General features: G+C 42.2%; 1 protein-coding gene across 4 annotated transcripts in view; it reads right to left on the reverse strand.

Annotated features, from left to right (window-relative positions):
- CPXM2 (carboxypeptidase X, M14 family member 2) overlaps positions 1-26,604 on the reverse strand; it is a 147,159-nt gene that overhangs the window by 73,179 nt on the left and 47,376 nt on the right. For all 4 annotated transcript variants that reach the window (XM_002821236.5, XM_054523003.2, XM_054523002.2 and 1 more), the window contains exon 4: positions 23,324-23,463. In XM_002821236.5, coding sequence (XP_002821282.4) covers positions 23,324-23,463 — 140 coding nt within the window. The remainder of the gene's footprint in view (positions 1-23,323; positions 23,464-26,604) is intronic.

A 26,604-nucleotide genomic window follows, 5' to 3' on the forward strand; every position in this document is an offset into this window, starting at 1 on the left:
CACCAGGAGACACAACAATTCCATTAAACTGGAAGTTAAAATTGCCACCTGGATGCTTTGGGCTCCTCCTACCTTTAAGTCAACAAGCTAAGAAGGGAGTAACAGTGTTGGCTGGGGTGGTTGACCCAGACTATCAAGATGAAATCAGTCTACCATTCCACAAAGGAAATAAGGGAGAGTATGCATGGACTACAGGAGATCCATTAGGTCGTCTCTTAGTATTACTGTGCCCTGTGATTAGGATCAATGGGAAGCTACAACAGCCCAATCCAGGCAGGACTACAAGTGGGCCAGACCCTTCGGGAATGAAGGTTTGGGTCACTCCACCAGGAAAAAAAACATGACCTACTGAGGTGCTTGCTGAAGGCAAAGGGAATACAGAATGGGTAATAGAAGAAGTTAGTCATGAATACCATCTATGACCATGTGACCAGCTGCAGAAACAAGATTGTAATTATCATGAGTATTCCCTCCTTCTTTTGTTAAAAACATGCTTGTGCATGTTTACACCTGTACTAAGAAAATACCTTCATTTTATTTCCTTTTTCCTTTATGATGTGACATGAGATTTATTGACTTCATATCAGCATTTAAGTATTGTTAACTTTATGTAATAGTATTTGGGCTGGGGATTGGTGCATTTCCGGTTGTACAAAGGATAGTGGTATTATGTTAGCTGTAATTATGACCTTATTATTGTCTTTATTTGAAGATTATATATGATATCAGGAGATGTGTATGGGTTCAAATTGACAAGAGATGGGCTTGTGATGGTTAATATTGAGTGTCAACTTGATTGGCTTGAAGGATGCAAAGTATTGATCCTGGGCATGTCTGTGAGGATGTTGCCAAAGGAGATTAACATCTGAGTCAGTGGGCTGGCAAAGGCAGACCCACCCTTAATCTGGGTGGGCACCATCTAATCAGCTGCCAGCATGGCTAGAATATAAAGCAAGCAGAAAAACATGAAAAGACCAGACTGGCCTAGCCTCCCAGCCTACATCTTTCTCCTGTGCTGGATGCTTCCTGCCCTCAAACATCAGACTCCAAGTTCTTCAGTTTTGGGACTCGGACTGGCTTTCCTTGCTCCTCAGCTTGTAGATAGCCCATTGTGGGACCTTGTGATCATGTGAGTTAATAATTAATAAAGTCCTTTTTTTATATATCTCTATTTTCTTAGTTTTGTCCCTTTAGAGAATCCTGACTAATACAGGTGCTGATGACACTCATCCCACATCATGTATCTGGAGAAGCAGAGGCCACTCTACAGAGACAGAAGAGTGAGAAAGCAGCACAGAGAAGCTCATAGAAGAGACCCTCTGAGAGAGTCCCATCAGTGCTCAGACCCCAGGTTCCAGAGGAAGAGCTTGAGCTCATCTCCATTCCTGCCCCTAAACTCACTGACACACATGTCTGCTCACTAGTGTCCCACCTTGGGCTTTATGCTTGCTGGACTCTTGTTTTGGCCTATGAAGGCCTCTGAGAGCTGTATGAATTCCCTATGACTGCTGTAACAAATTATCACAAATACAATGGCTTAAAACAACACAAATACCTTCTGTATCAGTCCTGCAGGCTAGAATCTAACATAGCTCTCCTTGGGCTATAGTCAAGTTGTGAGCATGGCTGGTTCCTTTCTGGAGGCTCCAGAGGATAATCTGTTTCCCTGCCTTTTCCAGCTTCCAGAGGCCACCCACATTCCCTGGCTGGTGGCCACCTTTATCCATCTTCAAAGCCAGCAACAGTGCATGTCTCTAACCATTCTTCACTAGCTGTGGCTTCCTCTGACCATAGCAGTGCCCCTTTTAACCCATGTGATGAGATTGGACTCACGTGGATAATTCAGGCTCTTCTCTCCATCAAGATCTTTAACTGAATCACATCTAAAAAGTCGCTTTTGCCATGTAAGGTGACATATTCACAGGTTCTGAAGATTAGCATGTGAATGTCCTATGAGAGGATGTCTGCCTACAACAAGAACCCCACTCTGATTCTGGCTCTACTCCAAGACTCATTCCAGATCCCTTTCTATTCTGACCTAGGCTTGACGATCCAGTCTTGTCCTGCCACCTGGGTCCCAATAGGACGAAACAATGGTTCCCTAATTCCTTTCAATAAATGGAAAGCTTAGGGCACAGCAAGAAAGCCACAGCCACAAAAATTAAATCTCTGTATACACTCACAAACACCAGTCTGTCTCCCAAAGTGGATATAGAGTTCAAATTTCCTTAAGAAAATTCCTCCCACTTGACAATCAATGTTTGACTTCATGGTCCACTTACCATAATTAGGGTTTCCTGGTACTTCTCAAAACATTCAGCTCCTTCTACACAATGTTAGAAGTTGCATTCCTGGAAGAGGCACATTCTATGTTTTACCCTAGTAAGCCTAACTGGCAAGAACTGACAGGTCATAGGATCGGCCACTGGAGACTTCTGAAAACTCTTCTGATTCCAGCCCAAGGCTCAATATGCTCTTCTGAGCATTCTGCCAACCACGTAAGTGTGTTCCCACAGCACCGTGGAATGTCAATTTCCTCACATGTCAGGAAGGCAGGTACTACCAATTGTATTTGACTAGGAAGGGACACTATGTCTATATATCCAACAATGGCTGTCAAATGGGGGTAATGTTGTCCTTCAGGGGACATTTGACAATGTCTGGAGACAATGGGTAAGGTGCTACAACTGGGGACATCTAGTGGGTGGAGGCCAAGGATGCTGCTAAAAACCTCCTAAAATGCATTAGACAGACTCTCATAGCAAAGAATTATCTGTCCCATTGTGCCAATTGTGCTAAGTTTGGGAAACCCATTCTAAACAATTCAAATAACAAGATGTTAATTCTCCATTTGATTTGCTCAAAACTGTTGAGGAAAGGGTAAATGTCATTGGCAATTTATGAGTAGGAAACTAGAGTACAGACTTCCCAGGGACTTATAACATTTTAAACACCAGAATAATTATTAGATAATACAGGTTTCTTCAACACATTCCTGTTGATTTGCCTAAAAGAGCAGGAAGGATTCAGAAACAGATGTGTGACCGATGAAAAGGTAACAGCTTAAACAGTTTTCCAGAATGGAGCTCAGCTACCTGAAAGACACATGTCACAAATAGCTGTTGAATAAACAGAAATTGGTTTCTCCAAAGTATCTGAACACAATTTATCTTCAAGTGTCCTGGACAAAGTTAACCTGTTCCTTTACTTAACAAAACTTTTCTTTATAGACAGTGCAAACTTCAGCTCAAATCTTTCTCATACTAGCATAGAAGCCACTCTTTCTCTTCACCCTTGCACCAAATACTTGTCAATACCAGGTAGAGGGAGTGTGCCAGGCACTGGGGTATAGTGAATCCCAAAGCAAACCTAGAGCCTAGCCACAGGGAGCCTACAGTCTAGTGGAGAACATAGAGATTGCATACTAACTATAAAATTAATGAATGAACTGCAATGGTGATATTGTTCAAAGGAGAAAATACAGAGTGCTTGCAAATGGGGGGTGAGGGCTAGCTTAATCTAGGGCGAGTTGGGGGAGGCACTTCTCGGGAGGTGATATTTGAGCTAAAGAGTCAAGATGAACTAACTAGGTGAGGATTGGGTGGCATTTCATTTTAAGCCAGAAAAAAATTTGTACAAGAGATTAAATATGCAAATAATAATTTCAAAAAAGTAGGCAGCAGAAAATGGACCTGAAAATAATAATAATAATAGAATTTTCCAGAATTGAAAAACTTTATTGAGGAGGAATAACTCAAAGCTTTAGAAGTTTGCCTACCCTCAGACCTCTACTCTGTAGCACTGAAGGCAATGGAAAGTATTGAAAAATGCCTCACAATCTCCAGAGATAACAGATATGGGGTTTCTTTTTGGTATAATAAAAATGTTCTAAAATTGATTGCATTGATGATTACACAACCTTAGGAATATATTAAAAACCACTGAGTTGTACACATTAAATGGCTGAGCTATATGGTAGGGGAATTATATCTCAATAAAGCTGTTAAAAATTCTTGGGGAAAATTATTTCCAAAATACAACCAAGAATGATATCAACAAAAACGCATTTTCAGACATTCAAGAAATCTAAAATTTTACCTCCCAAGCTCCATTTCCAGAAGATATGTACCATCAAAATAAAGGAAAAACAGAGAGATGTAGGAGCTAAGAAACACAGACTATAACTCAGGAGAGAGGTGAAAAGAATTCTAAGATGAATGGTGAATGGACAAGAGCCATGTAGAGGCCTGGGAACCAAACCAGTTCAGAGGCCAGCAGACACCAGATGGCTCCAGGAGGGATATCTCAGGAAGAAAATGAAAAAGTGGATTGCTAATATGTATGGATATATTAAGAGGATATTTTTGTGTCTGTCAGAAAGCTTTGGAATTAACTAGTAAGAGGTACCTAGAAAACCATTAAAAATAAGTGATTATTACCTCCAGTAAAAGAAAAAATGTTGCACAGGGAAGGAAATTTAACTGGAGTACACTATTTGACCTGGCTTGTAAATAACAATTCAATAATAACTATTGTGTAAAAAATCAACACTGATTTAACAAAACTTGGCAATATAACTCTTTTGGAAGGATAAGAAAATAAAGAGAGATAGAGATAGAGAGAAAGAGACAGAATGAGAAAGAGAAAAAAAGTGTGTGTGTTAGAGGTTGGTCAATAAGAGACAAATTCTCTCTTTTCATAGTAGAATGTCAGAAGATGATAACTAATTTAAAAGAATCTGGGGAAAGAGTACTAAAAGCATTTTATTCCAAAATATTGAGATTAAGAAAAAGAAAACAGAAGAAACAGCTAATGGGTTTGCAATTGTTGCCTTGGGAGACCAGAATTGAAACTGAGAAAAGTATGAGACATGGGCCACCATGTTTTATTAAAAGTAGCATTATTTGGCCTTTTAAACTACAAAATAATTTTTAATTAAAAAATCAATCCACTTCACTCCCTTGGCACGTTTTCAGCTTTTCCACTCATTTTAGGGTCATTTTCTTCCAATGCATGCAAGGATTGAGGCCAATTTATACCTCTGTTACACATTCAAAGCAGGACTAAAAAGCAAAATTTCTTTTTCTTCTTAAGAGTTCACATTTTACTATGTTTCTCTGGAGAGAAAGTCAGTGGAAGTTTATGTGAATAAAATTGGAAAGCATTTTGCTTTTTACTTTCCACTGCCTGGCTTGTGTTCTAAATGTATTGCCAATTGACCACTCTGCTGGCTGTGCTAATGTTATTTTTCAGATAGACTTTAAAGAAAAACTGGAGATCAGAATGTTATTAGAAAAGAAGAAAAATATTGACTTCTGTGAAAGCTAGCAAATATTTCATCTGTCAAAAGTGCTTACAAAAATCATAGACTCAACCATTCCTTCAACCTGGATGGAAGCTAACACAGCACAAAAGATGTTCCCACAGAGAGAGATCTTCATTGAAAATAAAGAAGCTTCCTAGCAGGCATGAAAGATGGTATTGAGTGAGCAAAATCCACACCATGAGAGCTGTATATTCTCAAGACCAGCTGGCACGCTGAGAGCAAGCAGGGAGATTTGCTGCAGACAACCTGTACTGCTGGATGGCATCCTGGAAAGATCAGGGACCTTCAAGCCAGGCAGAACTGGGCTCAAAGACTTGCTCTGCCACATCCTAACTATGCCACCTCCAGTGGTTGTGGTTCTCTGTAGCAATAAGTTGATAAATCCTAACTTCAAGGGATGTGGTAGGGAACACAGTTAACAATACTTACTATTACAGTAGCTCAACACACGGTAGTTATTGTCATCATGACCATTTTGTAATGAAATATGACATCTCCCAGCCCTGAATGACACACAGGGACTCAGGCATTCAACTGACTGCCATTTTGCCACTTCCAGTGGGAAAGCAAGGCCAATGTACAGAAACATGCACCTGGAGGAATCATGTCTTTTCCTGTTTGAAAGTCTACCTTTCTCTCAAATCAAAATTACCCACCATGGCTTAGAAATTGGACACTTACCAGAAATTCCAAAAAGACCAGAAACTTCTGGAGGATTCTGAGGGGACAACATTTACCTTCTGGATCTAAACTGGCCACAATTCTGAATGAGCCTCATACTGTGGACAATCTAGTGGCTAGATTACATGTAGGCCTCACACCATGTGCTCTATCCACACATACAGTGTGTATGTGTGTATGTACTCATTAGAGAAGAGACAGAGAGGAAGGGGGCAGGGTGAAATGCCCGTATATAAGGCCAAAGTCATCTTGGGTCATGCATGATGAGTTTCCCAGCACTTTAATGTTTGCACCACCAAGTATCAGACAGCAAATGGAAGAAGACATGCTAACTCAGCTGAATGCAGCAGGCTGTGGAAGAATACAGCACAGACCTGATGCCTGTTCTCCCCATCTTCTTCTCTCTCCTCACTTTGCCATGTGTTCTCCCTTGGAAATATTTACTGCACAGTTATTTACCGTCTTTGTGCAAGAGAAACAAACACAAGATAATGAACCAATGAACCTTCATCTCTGGCATCACAGCACTTGAACTAGCGTTCGCAGCTGCTAAACCTCACCTTGCCTTCCACTGACGATGCCCATCTGTCCTTGTCTCCATAAGCATCACACAGCAGTCTCAACCCTTCCAAGCTACCTTCACCTTTTGTTAAAAAAATAGTTCTCTATAAATTTGAATATAGAGTATAACACATCTTTAACTACGTTAATATTTTTATTAAGATTATTGTCACTTTTAGTAGTGTTCTGGTTCCAAGTTGCTTGAGTTTTTTGAGGTCTTCCCAAAGAAGCTCCCTTACTTTCAGTGCACAAATTTTGCAGAATGTGAGGTTTTAAAGACTGGTATATTACCACAGAAACAGCTCTTCTGGGTGAGAAGAGCTCCCTGGTTTTCCTCACACCCCTCAGTTGGCTCTGATGTGAACATCTCCTGTCATAATCACTTTCCACTGCACAGCATCATGTAGTTCCAGCAATCAGTACAAACATATACTGGATGGTGACGATGGGCCAGACACAATTCTAAACTACTATACTTGTTTCATTTCATTTAATCAACACTATGAGGTATCATTATTATTCCTGCTTTACAGGTAAGGAAACTGAAGCACATGAAATCAAGTAACTTGCTCTTGGTCACACAGAAAGTGGCAAAGTTCTTCACTGCCAAGCTTACTCTCCCTTCAATGGCAGGAAGACACCACCTGGCAGGATTTTCATCTCCCCTGCAAGATTATGCTTCTGAGCACAGAAGGTTAAGAGCACTTCCCAGTTCACTCAGAAGTAGAATGAGGCTCCAAACCCAGGCATCCTGGTCACTATACTGTGCTACTAATAGCAGAAGAAAGGGAAGGGAAGTTGAAAGATATCAAAGCTAATAAATAAGTAGTGGAGGTACAGGAACATTTAACAATGCAAAGGTAAACACTAAGAATGGTAATGAATCAGCTAAAATTGGAAGGAGGAGTAGAGGAACGGGACAGGGTATGAAGGATTACACAAATTTAACCATTGTTCATAATAGGATGTTAATAGTATCTGAAGAAATACTGTATTGAGCATTATATAAAATTATAGTCATAATTTTATGACTATAAAATTAGAGACAGGCCTTCTTAATTATCAGAGGAAACACAATCCTATGCTGATACACAAGAAACACACAAAGCGATTCAGAAAAGTTGAAATCGAGTTATGGACACACAGAAAGCATGACAAGAATGCATTTGTAAAACCTGCAGGTGGAATTCCGAGCCAAAAGCATCAAGTCAGACAAATAATGGCATTACATTATTCCAAAAGACACAGCTCACAATAAGGCATTAAACAGTTATGAATATCTATGCACTAAAACATAACATTGACATTAATGAAAAAAATTATAGAAAAATATAGGGAGGGATAAAGACAAACTCTCTAGACTGTAATGGGTCATTAGTATGAAGGAAACTAAATATCATAATTAATAAGGTAAATCTAATTAATAGACTTGAAGTTCTGTAGTCTAAAAACAAAAATCATCTTTCTTTTCAAGCATTCATGGAGCATTCCCAGAAACTCTCCCTATTTTAGGCCTCAGAAGAAACTTCCAAAACATCAAGAAATTAGAAAGTAGAGACAACATTATCTGATGCAATGAGAAATGTATTAATAAAAATTAAAAATCCAAAAACCTCCCCCAGGAGAAATGTAAATCAGTCTCTTAGACAATCTTGGACTAAATAGAAAAATCAGAAGAAGCCTCCTGAAACCATGCCTAAATGTATTCAGAACACAGAAAATGAAGGAAGATTTGATACCAAAAACCAACAGATTGCCCACCAAAAATAAACCTTTACCATACTGTCACGTGTGAATAGTGATGCAAAAATCATAAATAAAATAGTAGCAAACAATATCATTTACAATTGCTCAAAAAAGACAAAATACTTAGATGTAAACCTAACAAAAGATTTACAAAAAAGCATAGAAAACAGGACTTGCATGCTGAAAACTGTAAAATTCTGATGAAAGAAAACAAAGAAGATTTAAATAAATGGAAAAATATCCCATGTTCATGGATTGGAAGATTCAACATGGTAAAGATGCTATCTACAAATGTACACACAGCTTTACTGCAATTCCCACCAAATTCCTAGTAAGATGTTTTTGTAGCTATAAACAAGATTATTCTAAAATTAATATAGAAAGGCAAAGGAGCAAGAATAGCTAAAACAATTTCTTAAAAGAATGAAGATGGAAAATCAGCCTCCCCAGTTTCAAGATATTATATAGCTACAGTCATCAGGACTGTATGATAGTAAGGGTTCTGTGGAACAGAACAGAAAAATAAATCAGGGTGGGCAAGGTGGCTCACACCTGTAATCCCAACACTTGGAGAGGCCAAGGCAGGTGGATTACCTAAGCCCAGGAATTTGAGACTAGCCAGGGTAATATACTGAGACCCTGTCTCTACAAAAAAATTTTAAAAACAAAAATTAGCCAGATGTTGTGGTGCATGCCTTCTAGTCCTTGCTTCTCGGGAGGCTGAGTCAGGAAGATTGCTTCAGCCTGGGAGGTTGAGGCTACAGTGAGTCATGATTGTGCCACTGCACTATAGCCTAGGTAACAGAGCAAGACCTCATCTCAAAAAAAAAAAAAGTTAAAGAAAGAGAAATAAATCCATGCAAATATGTCCAACCGATTGTTTACAAGTGCAAAATCAATCTGATGGTGGAAGGATAGATCTTTTCAACAATTGGTACTGAAGCAATTAAGTATTTATAAGCAAAATAAACCAACTGATATGGTTTGGCTGTGTCCCCATCCAAATCTCATCTTGAATTGTAGCTCCCACAATTCCCATGTGTCATGAGAGGGACCTGGTGGGACGTAATTGAATCATAGGGGCAGGTCTTTTCCATGCTGTTCTCACAATAGTGAATAAGCCTCATGAGATCTGATGGTTTTATAAAGAGTAGTTCGCCTGCATGCACTCTCTCTTGCCTGCCACCATGTAAGATGTTCCTTGCTCTTCCACCATGATTGTGAAGCCTCTCCAGCCATGTGGAACTGTGAGTCAATTAAACCTCTTTCCTGGTTTCTCTGGTATGTTTTTATCAGCAGCATGAAAACAAACTAATATACAAACCTTGACCTAAATCTCACCTTTTATATAAAAATTAACTCAAAATGGATAACAGCATTAAATGTAAAACATAAAACACTAAAACTTTTAGAAGATAAAAGAGATTTTTGAGATCTAGGGCTTGATAAAAGAAATTCTTAAACATGACACCAAAAGCACAATTCATAAAAGCAGGAAATTGAACTTGGTTGAAATTTAAAACTTTTGCTCTGCAAAGTTGATGTGAAGCCAACCTAAGAAGACAGAAAGACAAAACATTGACCGGGAGAAAATATTTACAAACCATATGACCAACAAAAGACATATATCAAAAATCTGCTAAAGAACTCTCAAGAGTGAAAACATAAACAATGCAACTAGAACATGGACAAAAGACAGGAAGAAACATTTCACTAAAAAGGATATCTAGATGGCAAATAAGCACATAAAAAGACATTCAACATCGCTAGCTATTAAAGAAATGCAAATTAAGATGGCAACGAGATATCACTATGCACCTGTCAGAATGGCTAAAATAAAAAATAGTGATAAGATTAAATGCCGGTGAGGATGCCCAGAAACTGGATCACTAAGACATTGCTGGTGGAAAGATAAAGTGAACAGCCACTCAAGGAAACAGTTTGGCAGTGTCTTACAAAACTGTATATGCAATGAACAGACAATGTATAACCTACGTGGAAAAAAAAATTTTTTTTTCTGAGACAGAGTCTCCCTCTATCGCCTCAGCCTCCCAAAGTGCTGGGATTACAGGCATGAGCCACTGCACCCAACCCAAACAAACGACAACAACAACAAAAAAATTAAACACAAACAGTACCAGGAGTAAAAAGAAATATCTGAACAAATGGAAAAGCCAATATCATGTCTTTAGAGAGGAAGACACTGATCTCAGATACGCCAATTCTCCCTCAATCCCTCAAATTAAGGCAATCCCCTAAAAGATCACCAGAAATTTTTTGTGGAGATAATTTGGACCTTATTGAAAAGTTTGTATGAAAAAGAATATAGCAAGAATAGCCAGAAAAAGTCTGAAAAGATTAATAAGGAGGAAGAACTAAGTCTATGGGATAGCAAAACAATGCACACTATAATAACCACAGCCATGTAGTTCTGGCAAATAAAAACAGAACAATGTGACAGAATAAAAAACCCAAAAGTAAACCCCACAATAGACAGGAATGTAGGCTATCCTGGGGGTGGCATTTTGGTTGGAGAAAATATGGATCATATAATAATGTTGGGATTTCCTGGAAGCCATTTGAGAAAAAAAAAAAAAAGCTTGATATATTACATATACCCTACACCAAAATAAATTCCAGATGGTTCAAAGATGTCAATGTAAAAATTGAAATAATAAATGTACTAGAAGAAAATATAAGGAAAATTATTTATGTTTAGAAGGAGTAAGGACTTTCTTACTCCTTCTAAAGTATGGCATATCTTAAGAAACTGATGATATTAACCATATAGAAATTCAAAATTTTTGCACAGCAAAAGGTGCCATAAGCAAAGTGACAAGAAAGGGAATAATTGGGGAAAATATGAGTAGCTCAAATCCCAGTCAAAGAATAATTTGGAGGGATGCAAGGTAAGACTGAAGAGCTACCTCAATCGTGGAGGTCTACCATGCTGGAGTTTCACAGCAATCACCTTGCTGGTTAGACCTTCTCCCTCTAACTCCCCAAATCCATGCAGGCAGCCATCATCAGCTACAGCAAACACCACCAGATGTGGCAAGTGGGCAGTCAGTCACATAAAAGGAGCGCTAGTAGTCCCCAATCTTCATTTGTGCAAGGCACTGGCTGTTGCCGACCTCTACACACAACTAGGGAAAGCACTATTAAATCCCTTTCTACTCAGAGCAAAGAGTCCCAAAAGCTTTCCTCCTTTTTTAGGCCAGTTCTCTGCTGGAACCATGAGGAAGCTGGCTGCCTCCTCTTCCTGTCCATCACCTCCTGACAGCTGCATTCCAACAGGCTAGCGGGCTTGAATCTTACCCATGACCAAATTATAACTTTGGGCAGGACTGCTGATTCCAGGAGGGCTGGGCTTGCCTTTTGCAGCTTCTGGGAATAATATGCAAAAAAAAATGAAAATGTTATCTTATGTCTACAATAAGCATGGGTGCACACAGCACTTGAAACATGAGTACGCACTCATCTCTCTCTCTCTCTCTCTCTCTCTCTCTGTGTGTGTGTGTGTGTGTGTCTTTCTCTCTTTCTTTGCTGGAACTCTAATCACGCAGTTAAATGGCTCTGCCATGTTCTCACTACAGCCAAATATGGGACACTGTGTGAACTGTTGATTTATTGGATTTTTCACTGTGGACTGGTTACCATGGCTTTTTGAGAATTCAGACCACAGGAGGAAATGCTGTAAACTTAGAAATATTATCTATTTTCCATTACCTCCAGTAAAAATATCTATCGGGCAGAAAGCTGGGGAAATGCCACTTTGGGGGCCAAGTCACAATAAATTTGGGTACAGGGTGAAGCAGTTCCTAAACAGCCCCAGTGCAGAGAACTAAAAGTACAAAGGTACTGAAAGCCCCCAAAATCTGGAATAGTTGCTTGAGGGACCAGGAAAAGAGAAACCCAACAAAGAACTCGTAAGAATCCTAAAGAAGAGAGAGAAGTGGGTCAGCCCCACCTCTGTCCAGTGTTCAGCAGGCACTGCCTACAGCTGGGAACTCCAGGACCCATGACCCAGTATCCGAGAGCCAGGCATAGAGGTGGCTGGTCAAGTCATTTCAGGACTTTCATGTGCCCTCGGCACTTTGCCTTTGTGGGCACCATTAATTTACTATTGCTGACACAAACTTAGTGGTTTAAACCACAGACATTTATTCTCTTATAGTTCTGGTGGTCAGAAGTCCTAAAATCAGGGCTGTATTCCTTCTGTAGGCCCTGAGGAAAGTCCCTGTTCTTTTGCCTTTTCCAATGTCTACAGGCCGCCCCTGCCTTGTTGTAGGTCTCCTCCTCCATCTTCAAAGCCAGCCATAGCCAAGCCCTTCCTCAAGTTGCCATATCTCTAGTATTTCCTCCTGTCTCCATCTTCCATATTTAAGAACCTAGTGATTACAATGGGCCCACCCAGATCATTCAGAAAAATCTTTCTACCCTAAGGTCAAGCAATTAGCAGCCTTAATTTCCTCTGCAAACTTAATTATTTGCCATGTAACCAACCATATTCATAGGTTCCAAGGATTAAGATAATGACATCCTGTGGGTGGAGGCTGGGGGTGGGGGGTGCCGGGGGGCGGGGGTTGTGGGGGCAGGGGTGGGGTGGGGTGCAAACTGGTGCAGGGCAGTGGTGTGATTATTTTGCCAACCATGGGCCCATTCCTCCAAAAAGAAAAGTTTTAAATATATTTTATGACTCTGGTGGTATAAAGATGAATATATTAACATTACATATTAGAATGTTTTCTTCAACCTACAAGTTTGGGGGTTTTCTTTTGATTTTAAAAGAAATTAAATGCTTTCATGGGCCCCTAAAGGTCATGAGGCCCCAGGCACTGCATCTCCTGCATCTGAGGGGTAAGTCAGCCCTGGGGGAGCCATGCAATGGCCCCGGCCCCAACTCAGAAGCACTCAGATGAAGCACACACAAGTCCAGGCCCATGGAGGTGTCTACACTTGCACAAGCCTCACAACACAGGAGAAAGCCTTTAGCAATAGTGTTGTGGGGAGGGATGTGCACTGGGCAGGGAGGAGGGGGCAAAAAGGATTTTACTATGAGGCACAGCAGGTGCTGTGGTTGAGTGTGTGTCCCTCCAAAATTCATATGTTGGAACCAAATCTCTAATGAGATGGTATTAAGAGGTGGGGCTAGGCTGGGCACAGTGGCTCACACCTGTAACCCCAGCACTTTGGGAGGCCAAGGTGTGTGGATCACCTGAGGTCAGGAGTTCAAGACCAGTCTGACCAACATGGCAAAGCCCCGTCTCTACTAAAAATAAAAAAATTAGCCGAGCATGGTGGTACACACCTGTAATACCAGCTAGTCAGGAAGCTGAGACAGAATAATTGCTTGAACCCAGGAGGCAGAGGTTGCAGTGAGCCGAGGTCACGCCATTGCACTCTAGCCTGGACAACAAGAGCAAAACTCCGTCTCAAAAAAAAAAAAGAGGTGGGTCTTTGGGGGAAGAGCAGAGCCCTCATGAATGGATTAGTGCTCTTACAAAAGAGGGTGAAGTGAGCACCTGAGTGTCTTTTGCTTTTCCATCCTTTCTGCCATGAGAGGAGGACACAGAGTTCATCCCCTCTGGAGGATGCAGCAACAAGGCGCCATCGGGGAAACAAAGAGGAGCCCTCAAAAGACATGGAACCTGCCAGCACTTTGATCTTGGACTTCCCAAACGGTGAGAAACAAACTTCAATTATGTATAAGTTTCCCAGTCTAAGGTATTTTTGTTATAGCATCATGAACAGACTAAGACAGAAGGTTAAGCCATGTTACTTGGGCTTTCTAAACCTGTTTCCTTATGCATACAATGAAAGAAGAAAGGAACCCATGTGGGCAGGGTTACAATGAACAGCATAGGTGGTAACACAGGCAAAGTGCCCAGCCAGCCTGGTGCAGGGAACCCATGTGCTTTTATTTTTAAAAAGTTCCTGCCAGCCAAATTTATGCCAACAAAATACAGATGTGTCACAGGAATATTTTCATAAAATGTCAGATGCTACTTCTTAGCTGCAACATGATTCAGTTGCCAGGCCTTTCCTGGGTGCCCTCTAGAGGCACTGGGGGTGCTGGAGGTCCCAGCTAGGGATAAATAGGGTTTGGAGGTGTTCAGAGGTAAGATGAGGCCACCTGGTAAATGAGAGAAGCTTCAGCTTATTGTGTCTCTGCCATGTGTCCAGACTGCGCTCATGACTTTCCACAGGCATCTCACCAACACTCGGCAAGCTGAAAGAATGAGGCGTCTCCTCTTCCCACAGTCCAGGAAACTGAGGCTTGGAAGGGCAAGATGGCCACCGGCCCACCCACCTACTCAAGGCCGGTGGCAACTGCCTCCCAGTTAATGACACTAGGACCACACAGAGCAAGTGAGAGCCATCAGAGAACCGAGGATGTGGTCCGAGCACATTTCAGCTTAGCCGGAGATAAGATAGAGGAATGGGGTAGGGGCAGTGCTGGCATGAGAATAGGACCCTCCATGAAAGGGAAGGAGACCCAAGAAAATAGCAGCAACAGCAGACTCCTACAGGGCACTTGCTACGTGCCAAGCACAATCTTAGCTGCTTGATGTGAATTAACTCATTTAATCCCCACAATAACCCTATGGGGTAGCTGCTATCTTACAGATACAGCTTATCTTACATCTCTATCTTACAGATGAAGAAACTGAGGCCCGAAAGGCTCAGAAATAGGTTCAAGGATGTGCAGCTCGGTAGGTCTGGAATCCCAGTCTCACTCCAGAATCTGAGCTCTTATTCACTCTGACACTGGTGAGGACCTGGTAATCAGAGACAGAGAGCAAAGGAGCGGAGCTGCATCCCCACAGGGCATCCTGGGGCAGGTTTCCTCCCAGTGTTTTCTGCACTAAAGAGCCCCCGCTATGCTAGGTGGACTCTGGCTTGTCTCTAGAGGAGACAGTGTCAGGAGGGTCTGGTCACAGAGACCTGCCCTGTGCAGGGCGCTAATCTAGCACTGGAGATTCAAGGGCAAAAAACCCTGCCTGCTCCCCAGGAGCAACATCAGGGTAAGTACAAACAAAGAGATAGGTGGTCAAATAAAGCCAAGAGAGGACATGACACAACTGAGGCTGGGTTATAAAAGGTGGGCAAAGAAGGCCTCTGAGCACAAGGAGGGTTGTGCCTGTAGGTAGAGGAAATGGCAAAGTGCAAAGGCTCCAGGGCAGCAGCAGGCCTGGTGTGTTTGTGGAACAAAAAGGATGCTCCTGGGCTGGAGTGCAATGAGCAAAGGGAATGACATCTGATGGGCAGTAGGAGCCAGTCTCCATAGGCTCTTGTAGGTTGCTACAGTCTGGCTGTTTGACCTCTCCAAATGTCATGTGGAAATCTGATCCTGTGTTGGAGGTACAGCTTAATGGGAGGTGTCTGGGTCATAGGGACAGATCCTTCATGAATAGAGTAATGCCCTCCTTGGTGGGGGTGCAGGGGGTGCTGAGTGACTTCTTGCTCTATTAGTTTCCCCAAGCTTCCGTGAAAGCTGGTTGTTAAAAGAAGCCTGGCACCTTTCCCCTCTCTCTTACCTCCCCTCTCCCCATGTGATCACTGCACACACCAGCTCCCCTTCGCCTTCCGACTTGAGTGGGAGCATCCTGAGGCTTTCACCAGATGCAGATGCAGGCACCATGCTTCTTGCACAACTGCAGAATCATGCACCAAATAAACCTCTTTTCTTTATAAATTATCCAGCCTCAGATATTCCTCTATAGCAACACCAATGGACTAAGGCATGGGTCAAGGGGTGGGGGCATTAGTGAGCTAATCAGGGGAGGAGGCCCACAGCAAGGGGGCCTCCCCACGAAAAAACAGAGGGAAGCAAAGGCAGGTTGTGCCCAGCAACCATCTGGGGGGTTTCCTGGGTAGTCACAGCTGGGGAATAAGGACCCTCAAATAAAGTGGGGTGGAAGCTTCCAACCTGGAAAAAACTCTAAAATTGTTTCCATTTCAGAGATTTTCCCCATCTGAGAGCTCATGCCTTCATCATCAACACCCAGAAAGCTAAGAACGAGCCCCTCATGAAAGCTTTATTTAATTTCAAATAACTATCCCTGCATTGCTGAAATTTAACATAAAATGCAGAAATGATTGCATGCCTGGCATTCTACTTGAACTTAGAGATGTTTTCATTAAAACCCTTCTATTTCATGCTAAACACTATGGTTCAGAAACTGACAGTTTTCAAAGAGGTTAGAGAGGAGATTGGAAACTTCTCTCTCCCCAGCCCCCCATAGGTGCCAAACATTTCATTTCACCCTTAAGTGAGGAGACACAGCATGACACATTCTGAAAACACACACACCCTCTCTCCCGAGAAGATGGGTGAATGATTTATAAAGTGCTGGCCTCACTTTGCACTCTGCTTCTGAGCTCCTGGCCTGGCCCCGTGCCTTCTCTCTGCACTATGGCAGGCTGCTGCCATGTGGGCCCAGGTCCCTTGGGAGGAACAAGGGGACACAGAGGCCGGGACAATGCCTCAGGGGAGCAGAAAGCTGGATCCAGTGGAAGAGAAAGGGTGGACCTTGCTGAATGCTTCCTACTGTGAAAATGGGAACCTCAGCCAAAGGAGGTGTTTGGGGAGGCTCGGGCTCCCCACCCCCTGGACCAAGGTCCTCCAGCTGCTTCTGTATCTGCCTCTGCCCTTCTCACCTTCCTTTCCGCTTCTGCTAGACCCCACTGTCACTTCAGCTGCCTCCTCATCTCCTCTCCCGACCCTTGCAGGGTCCAGTGTAGCCTGCAGATCCCCGCAACAGGGACAGTGCTGAGTAGCCAGTCCTCAAACCTCAAGATTCCCAGAAGTCTGCTCCTTTGGAACCTCCCCTTGGCTCCATCTCAGCCCCTTGAACCCTGACCCCAGTAATCAACTCCACTGCCCCGTGGGGTCCTCAAATAGGGACACTGTCTTCCCCCGCCAATCCTCCATCACTTCCGAAGCCTCATCTCCCACAGCGGCTCCTGAACCTGCCCTGCACCTCCAGGTAATCAGCCCTCTAGCTTGAATTCCCGCCCCACCAGCCTTGAGTCTCACAGTCCCTCACTCCTGACACAGTTTGTGCCACCAGTGCCACAATGCCCTTGTTCCTGATCTCCTCCAGCTGCAACTGCCACCAACTCCACTGCCCCTAGTGAACATACCACCAAGCGTGCCCAAAAGGACAGTGACAATTCCACATCTCCAACGCCCACAGAGCCCTCTCTGCAACTGGAGGAAGATGCTCTCTGTCCTTTATCTCAATGCAGATCTTACACTCTCTGAGTTTCCAGCCCCGAATCCTGTCACATCCCCTGTCTGCAGAGGACTCCACCTCCTACTTCACCAAGAATGTGAAACCCTCTGGGGTGAAGGCTTGGAACACCCCTGAGCACTGCTCCCCACCTTCACTATATCAGGGTATAGGAGAACTTCCTCCTTTTCAGGTGAGCCCCTGCCCCAGTTTCAGCCCCTCAGGGACCTGCCCCATCAGCCACCCCCCACCAACTTTCCCTTCACCTGGATCTTCCCCCAAGGCGAGATCTCAGGGTAAAGGAGACCCTCCTCCTTTCCAGGTGAGCCCCTGTCCCAGAGTCAGCCCCTCAGGGACCTGCCCCATCAGCCACCCCCCACTAACTTTCCCTCCACCTGTATCTTCTGCCTAGCCAAGAAACAGCCAGATTCCCAAGAAGCAAGGAGGGAAATTTGCCTTTCTTGTCCTGGTTTTCCTTCTAATGTCAGCATTTTACCCACTCCTTTCCTTCTCCATCAGAATTCTCCAAAGAAAAGCCGAATGTGGAACTCCTGCTAAGACTTTCCATTGCCAACCAGAAAGCGAGCGCCTCAGGGCTCAGGGGTGAGCCTCCCCGTCCTTGTGCTCTCAGGCACAGAGCCTGGGTCACAGCAGAAGTTCCATCCATCTTCCTCTCATTAGTCTAACTCCTTCTTACAAAGTCAGCCAACCAGCTAACCTTCCTCAGCCCTCACCTCACAAACTCATTCATCAAATCGCTGCCCCACTTAAAGGACAAATGCACAGACTTCAAAATATACAGAGAAACATTTTGTCGATTAAAGAGCTAAAATTGAAAAGATTTGGTTACTTCAAACTGCCTGTATTTATTCCAAATCATTAGAAGCATCTATTCACCTCAAGCAGAATAATTAACTTTTCAATCATCACATTGGTTATAACTGTTAACACTCATATATCTAATATACTTTCTGTCATTAGGGAAATAAAAGACTGCTTTTCATTAGTATACTAACATTGCACAAAATTATAATGCAGTAGGGAAGGATATTTCATAATTGTGAGAAGTATAAATTATTCAATATCTTTAAAACAATCTGGTTGTTTTAAAGATATTGAAAAATTTATATTTTTAATGATATTGGATAATTTATATTTGTATAAGTTATTGTATTACTTTCAAATAGCATGAATTATTTGGAAAACTAATAAAACTGCGGTTGTAGAACTTGTCATCAACTTGGTTATGAGCTTGTGTCAGGACTGTGGTGGCTGAGCCTCGTGTTTTCGCTGCTTCATCTCTCCCATTTGTCTCCCAGGTTTCACAGCAGCTCCCCTGTGCCCATTTACCATGGCATGCACCTTGCTGAGTCTAGTAGACCCATGAAGGTATTGGACTCTTCCACTAGATTGAAAGCTCCCTGCAGGCAGGGCCATTTCTTGCTCACTTTTACATCCCTAGTGCTTATTGTAGAGCACTTGATAACATCATAGGAATGAATTAATAGACATCCAGAGAGCATCAGAAACAAATAAGATTATGAATGTACATTTTAAAATTCCAACTACAGGGCAAGGCACGGTGGCTCATGCCTGCAATCCCAGCACTTTGGGAGGCCGAGGCAGGAGGATTAACTGAGGTTAGGAGTTCAAGATCACCTGGCCAACATGGTGAAACCCCATGTCTACTAAAAATACAAAAATTAGCTGGGCACAGTGATAGGTGCCTGTAATCCCAGCTACTCAAGAAGCTGAGCATCACTTGAACCTGGGAGGTGGTGGTTGCAGTCAGTCGAGATCACGCCTCTGCACTCCAGCCTGGGTGACAGAGCGAGACTCCATCTAAAAAATAAAATAAAATAAAATCCAACTATAAATGTCCTACAAAGGAAAAGTATATTTCTTAAGTGTATATTGTAACTCCAACTGCTAGTCAAGTCTTTCTGTATTTCCATAGCCAGCTAGAAGCCACTCTGAACAGCAACATCCATTTGGAAAAATCTACCGGGCTAGCAAGTTTCTCCCTTTCCATTTCTAAAACATCACCAACCAAAACGCAACACGCTGTGAGACTAGGGTACGCTCTGCACACTTAGCTAGAAAACTCAAAGTCTAATTCCAACTCTGCCATGGCTTGTCTTGGTGTGAATTCCACTTCTGCCTGCAACCCTGCAGGACCTGGGAAGCGGCAACGGGCACCGGGGAAGTGTGCAGGATAGTAACCTGCACAGACCACCCTCAAGCTGTTTACTAGACTCTTACACACAGATACTTCCAGCAATTTGTCCTCCAGCGGTGTTCCTGTGAGGGAGAAGAGGGGAGGACCAGGCAGGCGACTGTCCCCAAATCCTCAGACTCATGCAAAGCAGCTTTCTCTGTCTATATTTTCTAAATATTTCCAAGAAAGATTTTATTTGAGAGAAGAATCTATACCTAAAAATAAAGCTTGAAAACCACAGTTACAGATAAACCCAAAGACGTGTGGCAGGAAGAGCCACCACTTACTCTGCACTTATTATGTGCTGGGTCATTTAAAACATCATAATTTCATTTTACCCTCACCACATCTTTATCAGATAGAGAGTATTTATCCCATTTTTAGAGAACAGGAAACTGAGGGTCACAGAAGAGAAATCTCAAAACCAGCAAGGGACTAAAGCCCTGACGCAGCGAATGCTCTACAGGAGCCGTCCAGCTCCAGACACCTGTGGCTTCTCAATCTTCTCTTCCCGAACCCCTCCACATTCCCTTCTTACATGTATAATATAAATAAATGCTCATTCATGTATCATCATAGATCAATTAACTCATTATCATTCCATGTGAATGAGTCTTTGTCAACTCTTTACTTCATATTGATACCCATTCATTAAAGACTTATTTCTTGTGCATCTAATAGGTGCCTGGTCCTGGGTAAGGTCCCAGGAATAATGAGTGCCAAGACATGGATCTGCCACCAAGGGAATCACAGACTAGCGGGAAGAAATATGAAAACCAAACAATAGAAATATTAAAAAATGATACCATAGCCATCTGCACTGGGAGCAGTGTGGGGACAGGTCATGGCAAGAGAGAAAGGGAGATGACTACTGCCTTCTTCACTGTTAGTATTTAATGATACTCATTTTTGATATGTTTTCTGGACATACTGAGATAGAAAAAGGCTCAGATACCAAAATGTATCCTCATCCCATTTCCTCTTCAGTCCTCATTGGAGACAGTACTATTCCCAGAGATAAGACAAACCAAAACTCATCAGGTTTCTTTTCATTGTTCCTGGAGAATAATTTGGCTAGAAATACATTTTTAAAAAGTAACTCTTAAAGTAATTCTATCCCTTGCCTTCCCTCTGAGATGTTCCTGTACTGTCTGAGCCGAGGAAAGATACTGTTCCACTGCAATTCCTTGCTTACCCCAAACCTTCTTGTGTTTCTAGTTGAAATGGAATGTGAGCTTTATACCTACCTTTCACTTATTTTCTAATCCAATAATAACCCGACTACTGGGTCTCTAAGGACAGTGGCCAGACAGCTTAACATGCAAGCATTAAGGCAAAAATCCCCATGGATAATCTCAAACCAGTCTTTTGTTTTAAGTTTCCATTTTTTCTTGAGCAACCCAACTGCCCCCATAAATTCTTGCCTTTCAGAATATCAACAGTGAAAACAATTGTCATGGTAATAAGCTACTGCTAAAAGCAAAACGCATACCACAGAGCAAAAATCAGCATATACATACACAAAAGCGACTGAAAAGCAAGGCAAATAAAATGTGATACACAAAATGGCATAAATGCATAATCAACTGTTGTCAAAATGCACAAATTATTTAAGCTCTGAAAATGAATTCAAAGAATTCAAATGAAGAAAAAGTATGAAAACGCTTTCTCACAATATGATATATGATAATAGAAAATTGGGACAGTGATGGAGGTGTGGCTGAGTAAATTACAGGCCATTAAAAATAATCATTACAAAGCCTGAGTAACAGCATGAAAAATGTTACTGGTATGTCTTTAAGTTAAAAATAAAATAACCGGATATGTAACATTATTGCAATATGGGGGGAAAAATCTGTTAGCATAAGGACCACGGAATCACGCATAACGTTTTAAAATTTTGCTGGATGTTATAATATTGTCTTTACAGTAAAAAAAAAAATTCAGAGTAAAATAGATGATGAGTCACTGCCTGACAATTGTCACTGTATAAGACAGTCCCCTTTGCAGGGACAATGACAGGTGGTTAAATGTGAGCACAGATGCCAGGTTCATCTCACTTATCCCACTTTATTTATTAATGTTGACCTTCCAGAAATTAAATTTAATCTAGTCAGCAAATTAAACTCTGATTTTATCTGATTGCCAACAAGTAATTAGTAAATATTGAAAGATGCCAAGACATGAGCTTTGAGAGTGCAGTATAGATGGGAGGGTTGGGGAGGGTTGCAGACGGGAGGGATCTGAGCTCACAAAGATCAGTTTCCTAATGTTCACGCATGGGGCATTTGTGATCTTGGCTTCTCAATGTCGACAGATGTTAGAAGAATTTGAAGATTTCTTGTATAAGTTCAGAAAGCACCTGAGGTCCTGCTGACCCTACTGCGCCCCTCCACAAAGCCCCCAAGCTCTGCATGACCACCGTCCACATGGCTGGAGCCACACAACATCCCTCACGGATGCAGCTCTGCCTCCGTCTCCACAACCAGCCCTGAGACGAGGTCGACAGACAGGGTGACTTTGTTCATGTATTTTTGCTTGCTTGTTGTAAAATAAACATAAGATAAAATTTATCATTGTAACCATCTTTAACTGTACAGTTTTGTGGTATTAAGTTCATTCACATTGATTTGCAACCATTTATCGCCAGAACTTTTCATCAAGCTATACTGAACCTCTACCTCTTCAACATTAACTCCCAATTCCTCCTTCCTCCTAGCCCTGGCAACACCATTCTAATTTCTGCCTCTATACATTTGACTGCTCTAGGTCATCATGGAAGTGGAGTCATGCAGTGTTTGTCTTTTGTGACTGGCATATTGCACTCAGCAGAATATCCCCAAGCTGTACCCAAAGTGTAGCATGTGGCAGCATGCCTTCCTTTTTAAGGCTGAATAATATGTTTCACTGTATGCATATGTCATGAGACAGAGGGTTTTCAGGGGCTGCAGCCCATCTCTCCTGGGATTACCATCAGATCACACTTGTCACTGTCCCAGCCTTGACCCTGAGTGAAATTCTGAGAAATTAAACCCCTTCTCATTCTCAAGCCTCAAGCTCTGTCATCCTTGACTTGCACTACTTCTCTGGTGATCCTCCATTTAGGAACCTAGACTTCCAGTCCTTCTTTCCAGGATCTGGATGATCTATGCCCTCTACCCCCGAACTGTGTACTCACTGTTTGTCCAGAAGTCCTGCCTTGGGCTGTGCCCTGGCCACCAGTCAAGACACTAATATCTTGTCCCAGAGGCAAGACAGCAGCCACCTGCCTAAACCGCCTGGATTTCACTGAGTCTGTGTGTCTACTCTGCTCTACCTGCCAGGCAGATCTTTCTCTCCACTCTTGTACAGGTGGAGGGTGTCATTCTGAGATGCACCTTCCTTCCAGGAGAATGTGTCGACAGCAAGTCCAGCCTCCTGTTCATATTCCAATTGTCTCCTCTTCTACTGCCCGTCACCAAACACCTCTCTGCAACTTCCCTGTGTCTGTCCAGACCCTCAAAAGCTAGACCCAAAAGAGGGTCCAGAAAGCACATGTCCAGGTACACTCACAGCCAGAGGGAGTTCCTCCCTTGAGTGATGACGCCAGTGAATCTGGTCAGGCGCCGAGCGTCCACTTCAATCCACTGCTGAAGGTCATTTCTTCCTGCACACCATGCTCCGTCATAAAAATCATTTTCATTAATGCCCGCCTAGAAAGAAAGAAAGTGGTGTTCTTCAAAAAGACTCTCAATTGAAGAAAATTAAGACATATCTTTTCCTAAGACTGAGAGGAAGGGAGGGAGGATAGGAGGAGAAAATGAGGAAGGTGTTAAAGAAAAAAATAACTGTGCCCTGAACTCCTCATCCTAAATCATAAAAGGGAGTTGCTTAGTATCTACAAGTTGAAAATATTTCAATATACCATGTCCTCTTTTTGCCCAGTGTGAAAGATGAAATTTAATGAGTACTCCTACTACTCTTTCATCTAGCACACATAAACCATCTCCCACACAGCAGCCCACGCACACCAGGTGCTGGGGACGCAAAGGTGAATTGTTCCCTCCCAGAACCTCGCCATCTAGGCAGGAAGAAAGATGTGAAAATAGATGAATTAGAACACAGTGGGGCCGGTGCTATTTCAGGAATATGAGCAAACCGCTGTGGGAGCATTTAAGGACAGAATCACTAACTTAGTGTGAGGCCGACCATAGACAGAAAGCCCCAAGACCAGGGGATACTTGAACTAGGTGTTGAAGGGTACATTTATCCAGTGAACATTTGTTTGTTAGTGTTTAAGTCATTTGACGTGTTCAGTATCAGCTGCTATTACTACCAAAAATTCTTTTTTTTTTTTTTTTTTCAGAGATGGAGTCTTCCTATGTTGCCCAGGCTGGCCTCAAACTCCTGGGTTTAAATGATCCTCCCTCCTCGGCCCTCCGAATAGCTGGGACTACAAGCACACACCACCATGCCTTGCTCAAAAATTCTTTTGATCTGAATTTCCAAGATAGGTAAAGTTTTTGCTCTGGAATTTTCTCTATATTATCACCATGTGAAGAGATAATTCCCTGACTCCTTGCCTCCCAAAAAGGACATTTGAACCAAGTGAAGCATCCTCGTTTATTAGCCCTATTTTTCCATGGCTATTTCACAAAGCTATTTCTTTTCTTTTTTTTTTTTTTTTTTTTTTTTTTTTGAGACGGAGTTTCGCTCTGTTGCCCAGGCTGGAGTGTAGTGGCGCGATCTCGGCTCACTTCAAGCTCCGCCTCCCGGGTTCACGCCATTCTCCTGCAAAGCTATTTCTTATGATCAGATTAAAAAAAAAAAGTCTGAATGATAAAAATGATCAGCCAGCCCATCTTCCCTATCTCTGAGCATTTTCAGCTCAAATTCTGGGGACAGCCTTACTTTTAATGGGCAATGGAAATGTGAAATTAAGACTCCAGCTATAGGAGTGAACAACTTGGCCAAAGGTTCCGCTGAGCAAAACTCTATCCATCACTGCACCACCTAACATAAGCGTTCTATCAGGACAAAACCACAGTACAGTGTTAGACATCTAAGGCTTAGCAGATAAGAACAGAACTGCCACATAGCCTGAGACATGTACCCTATAGAATCAGGGAAACTGGAAGGAATTGTCCATCAAAGTCTACTGAACAGGAATTGAAATTAAATTTAAGGCTCCTGGTTTTGCCAGCCTGAATATTTTGTTTCTGCTGCCAATCTCCGTTCTTTCTGAGCACACTGGACAGTCAATTAAATGTAGCACAGTGTCAGGGGAATGAAGAGCTCTTCCCAAAGATGACTCATTGGGAAGTGACAGCCACCTCTGCAAAATCGATTATGAATTTAAAAAGCAAGTGCCTGGGAGAATTCAGAGAAAGAGGAGGTACCAGCCCCAGAGATGTTACAAAATTATACCATCATGCAATAAATGATATTCAGATGATGCCTCTGAGAAACCACAAGAAGAATGCATTCATCTCTTTCTCTTTAATAATGTAGGGAAATCGCTGATAAATTTTGGAGAAATTTCAATTAAAAGTTGGTGAACCAAAAGGTTTGATTCTTTAAAGGGTACGCTCGTCTTGAAAACATCACTAACATCGAATGAATCTTTCTACTACAATACCAAAAAAAACTGAGAATTAATGTAATTTTATAAAGGAAATTAAATTATATGCATTTTTTTACCTTAAAGAAAGCACACCAATGCCCCTAACAGACTCAATTTTGCTTAAGATAAATGTGGGAATTATCAAATCCATAACAAAGAGAAAACCTGATACTGTCTAAGGCCAATCTAAGAGGATTTTTCTGTTTCAAGATGACGGGATAAACACGTTAGTTTTTCTGTGTTCTTTCAAAAGTCAACCCCAAGCAAAGAAAGCAAGATACAGAAATACAACTTTGATCTCTGATAAAACCAGAAGACATATGAAAGCCCTAAATTACAATATATGAAGACAGAATCAGATGGAGGAATCCTGAATGACTCAGCAAGAGAAGGAAGTGCAAACGTCAAAACAGCACAATAAGAAGCAAGCCACACAGAACCTTAGAAAAGCTGAGAACCTGGGTTTCAAGATATCTTTGGGAGGTGAGGGTAAGGCAGGACTCAACAGGCAATTGCTTCAAAATGTGTATTAAAAAAACAGCTAGGCTGGGCACAGTGGCTCACGTCTGTAATCCTAGCTACTCAGAAGGCTGAGGCAGGAGAATCACTTGAACCAGGGGGGCAGAGGCTGCAGTGAGCCAAGATTGCACCACTGCACTCTAGCCTGGGTGACAGAGCAAGACTCAGTCTCAAAAAAAATAAAAATAATTAATTCCCCCATATCTCCACCCCCACACCGCAGAGGACCTGAAATTTTTCTCTGAAAAGAAAGTAAACCGTAAAGACCCTGGATTGGGGATACTAGGCACAGAGGAGGGCAGGGGAGCCGTGATGGATAAAAATAGTAACCTCTGGGGGCATCAGCACACTAAAGAGTGAGATGTTCCAGCTCCTTCCCCCAACCAGCTATAGAACACCATGCAGCCAGGTTTATAACAAACAGAAAAAAAAATGCAAACTATAATAGAGAACAGAAAAAAGGCTTTAAAAATCTATAATATTTCTAGAAAGGTCTTGAATTCATGAAACAAGAACAGAATACTCTAAAAAAGGAAAAAGCACTGAACAAGAAAGAGCTCTTGGAAATTAAAATGTGAAAGTTGAAATTTTAAAAATGTCTGCAACTTTTAAAATAGAAAGGCTATTTTTAAAACAAAAAGGCTAAAAAGATAAAGTTGAAGAAATCTCATAAAAAGTAAAACAGAACACAAAAATAGACAATAGGAGAAAA

The sequence above is a fragment of the Pongo abelii genome, chromosome 8, assembly GCF_028885655.2.
Source record: "Pongo abelii isolate AG06213 chromosome 8, NHGRI_mPonAbe1-v2.0_pri, whole genome shotgun sequence".
NCBI classification, from domain to species: domain Eukaryota; kingdom Metazoa; phylum Chordata; class Mammalia; order Primates; family Hominidae; genus Pongo; species Pongo abelii.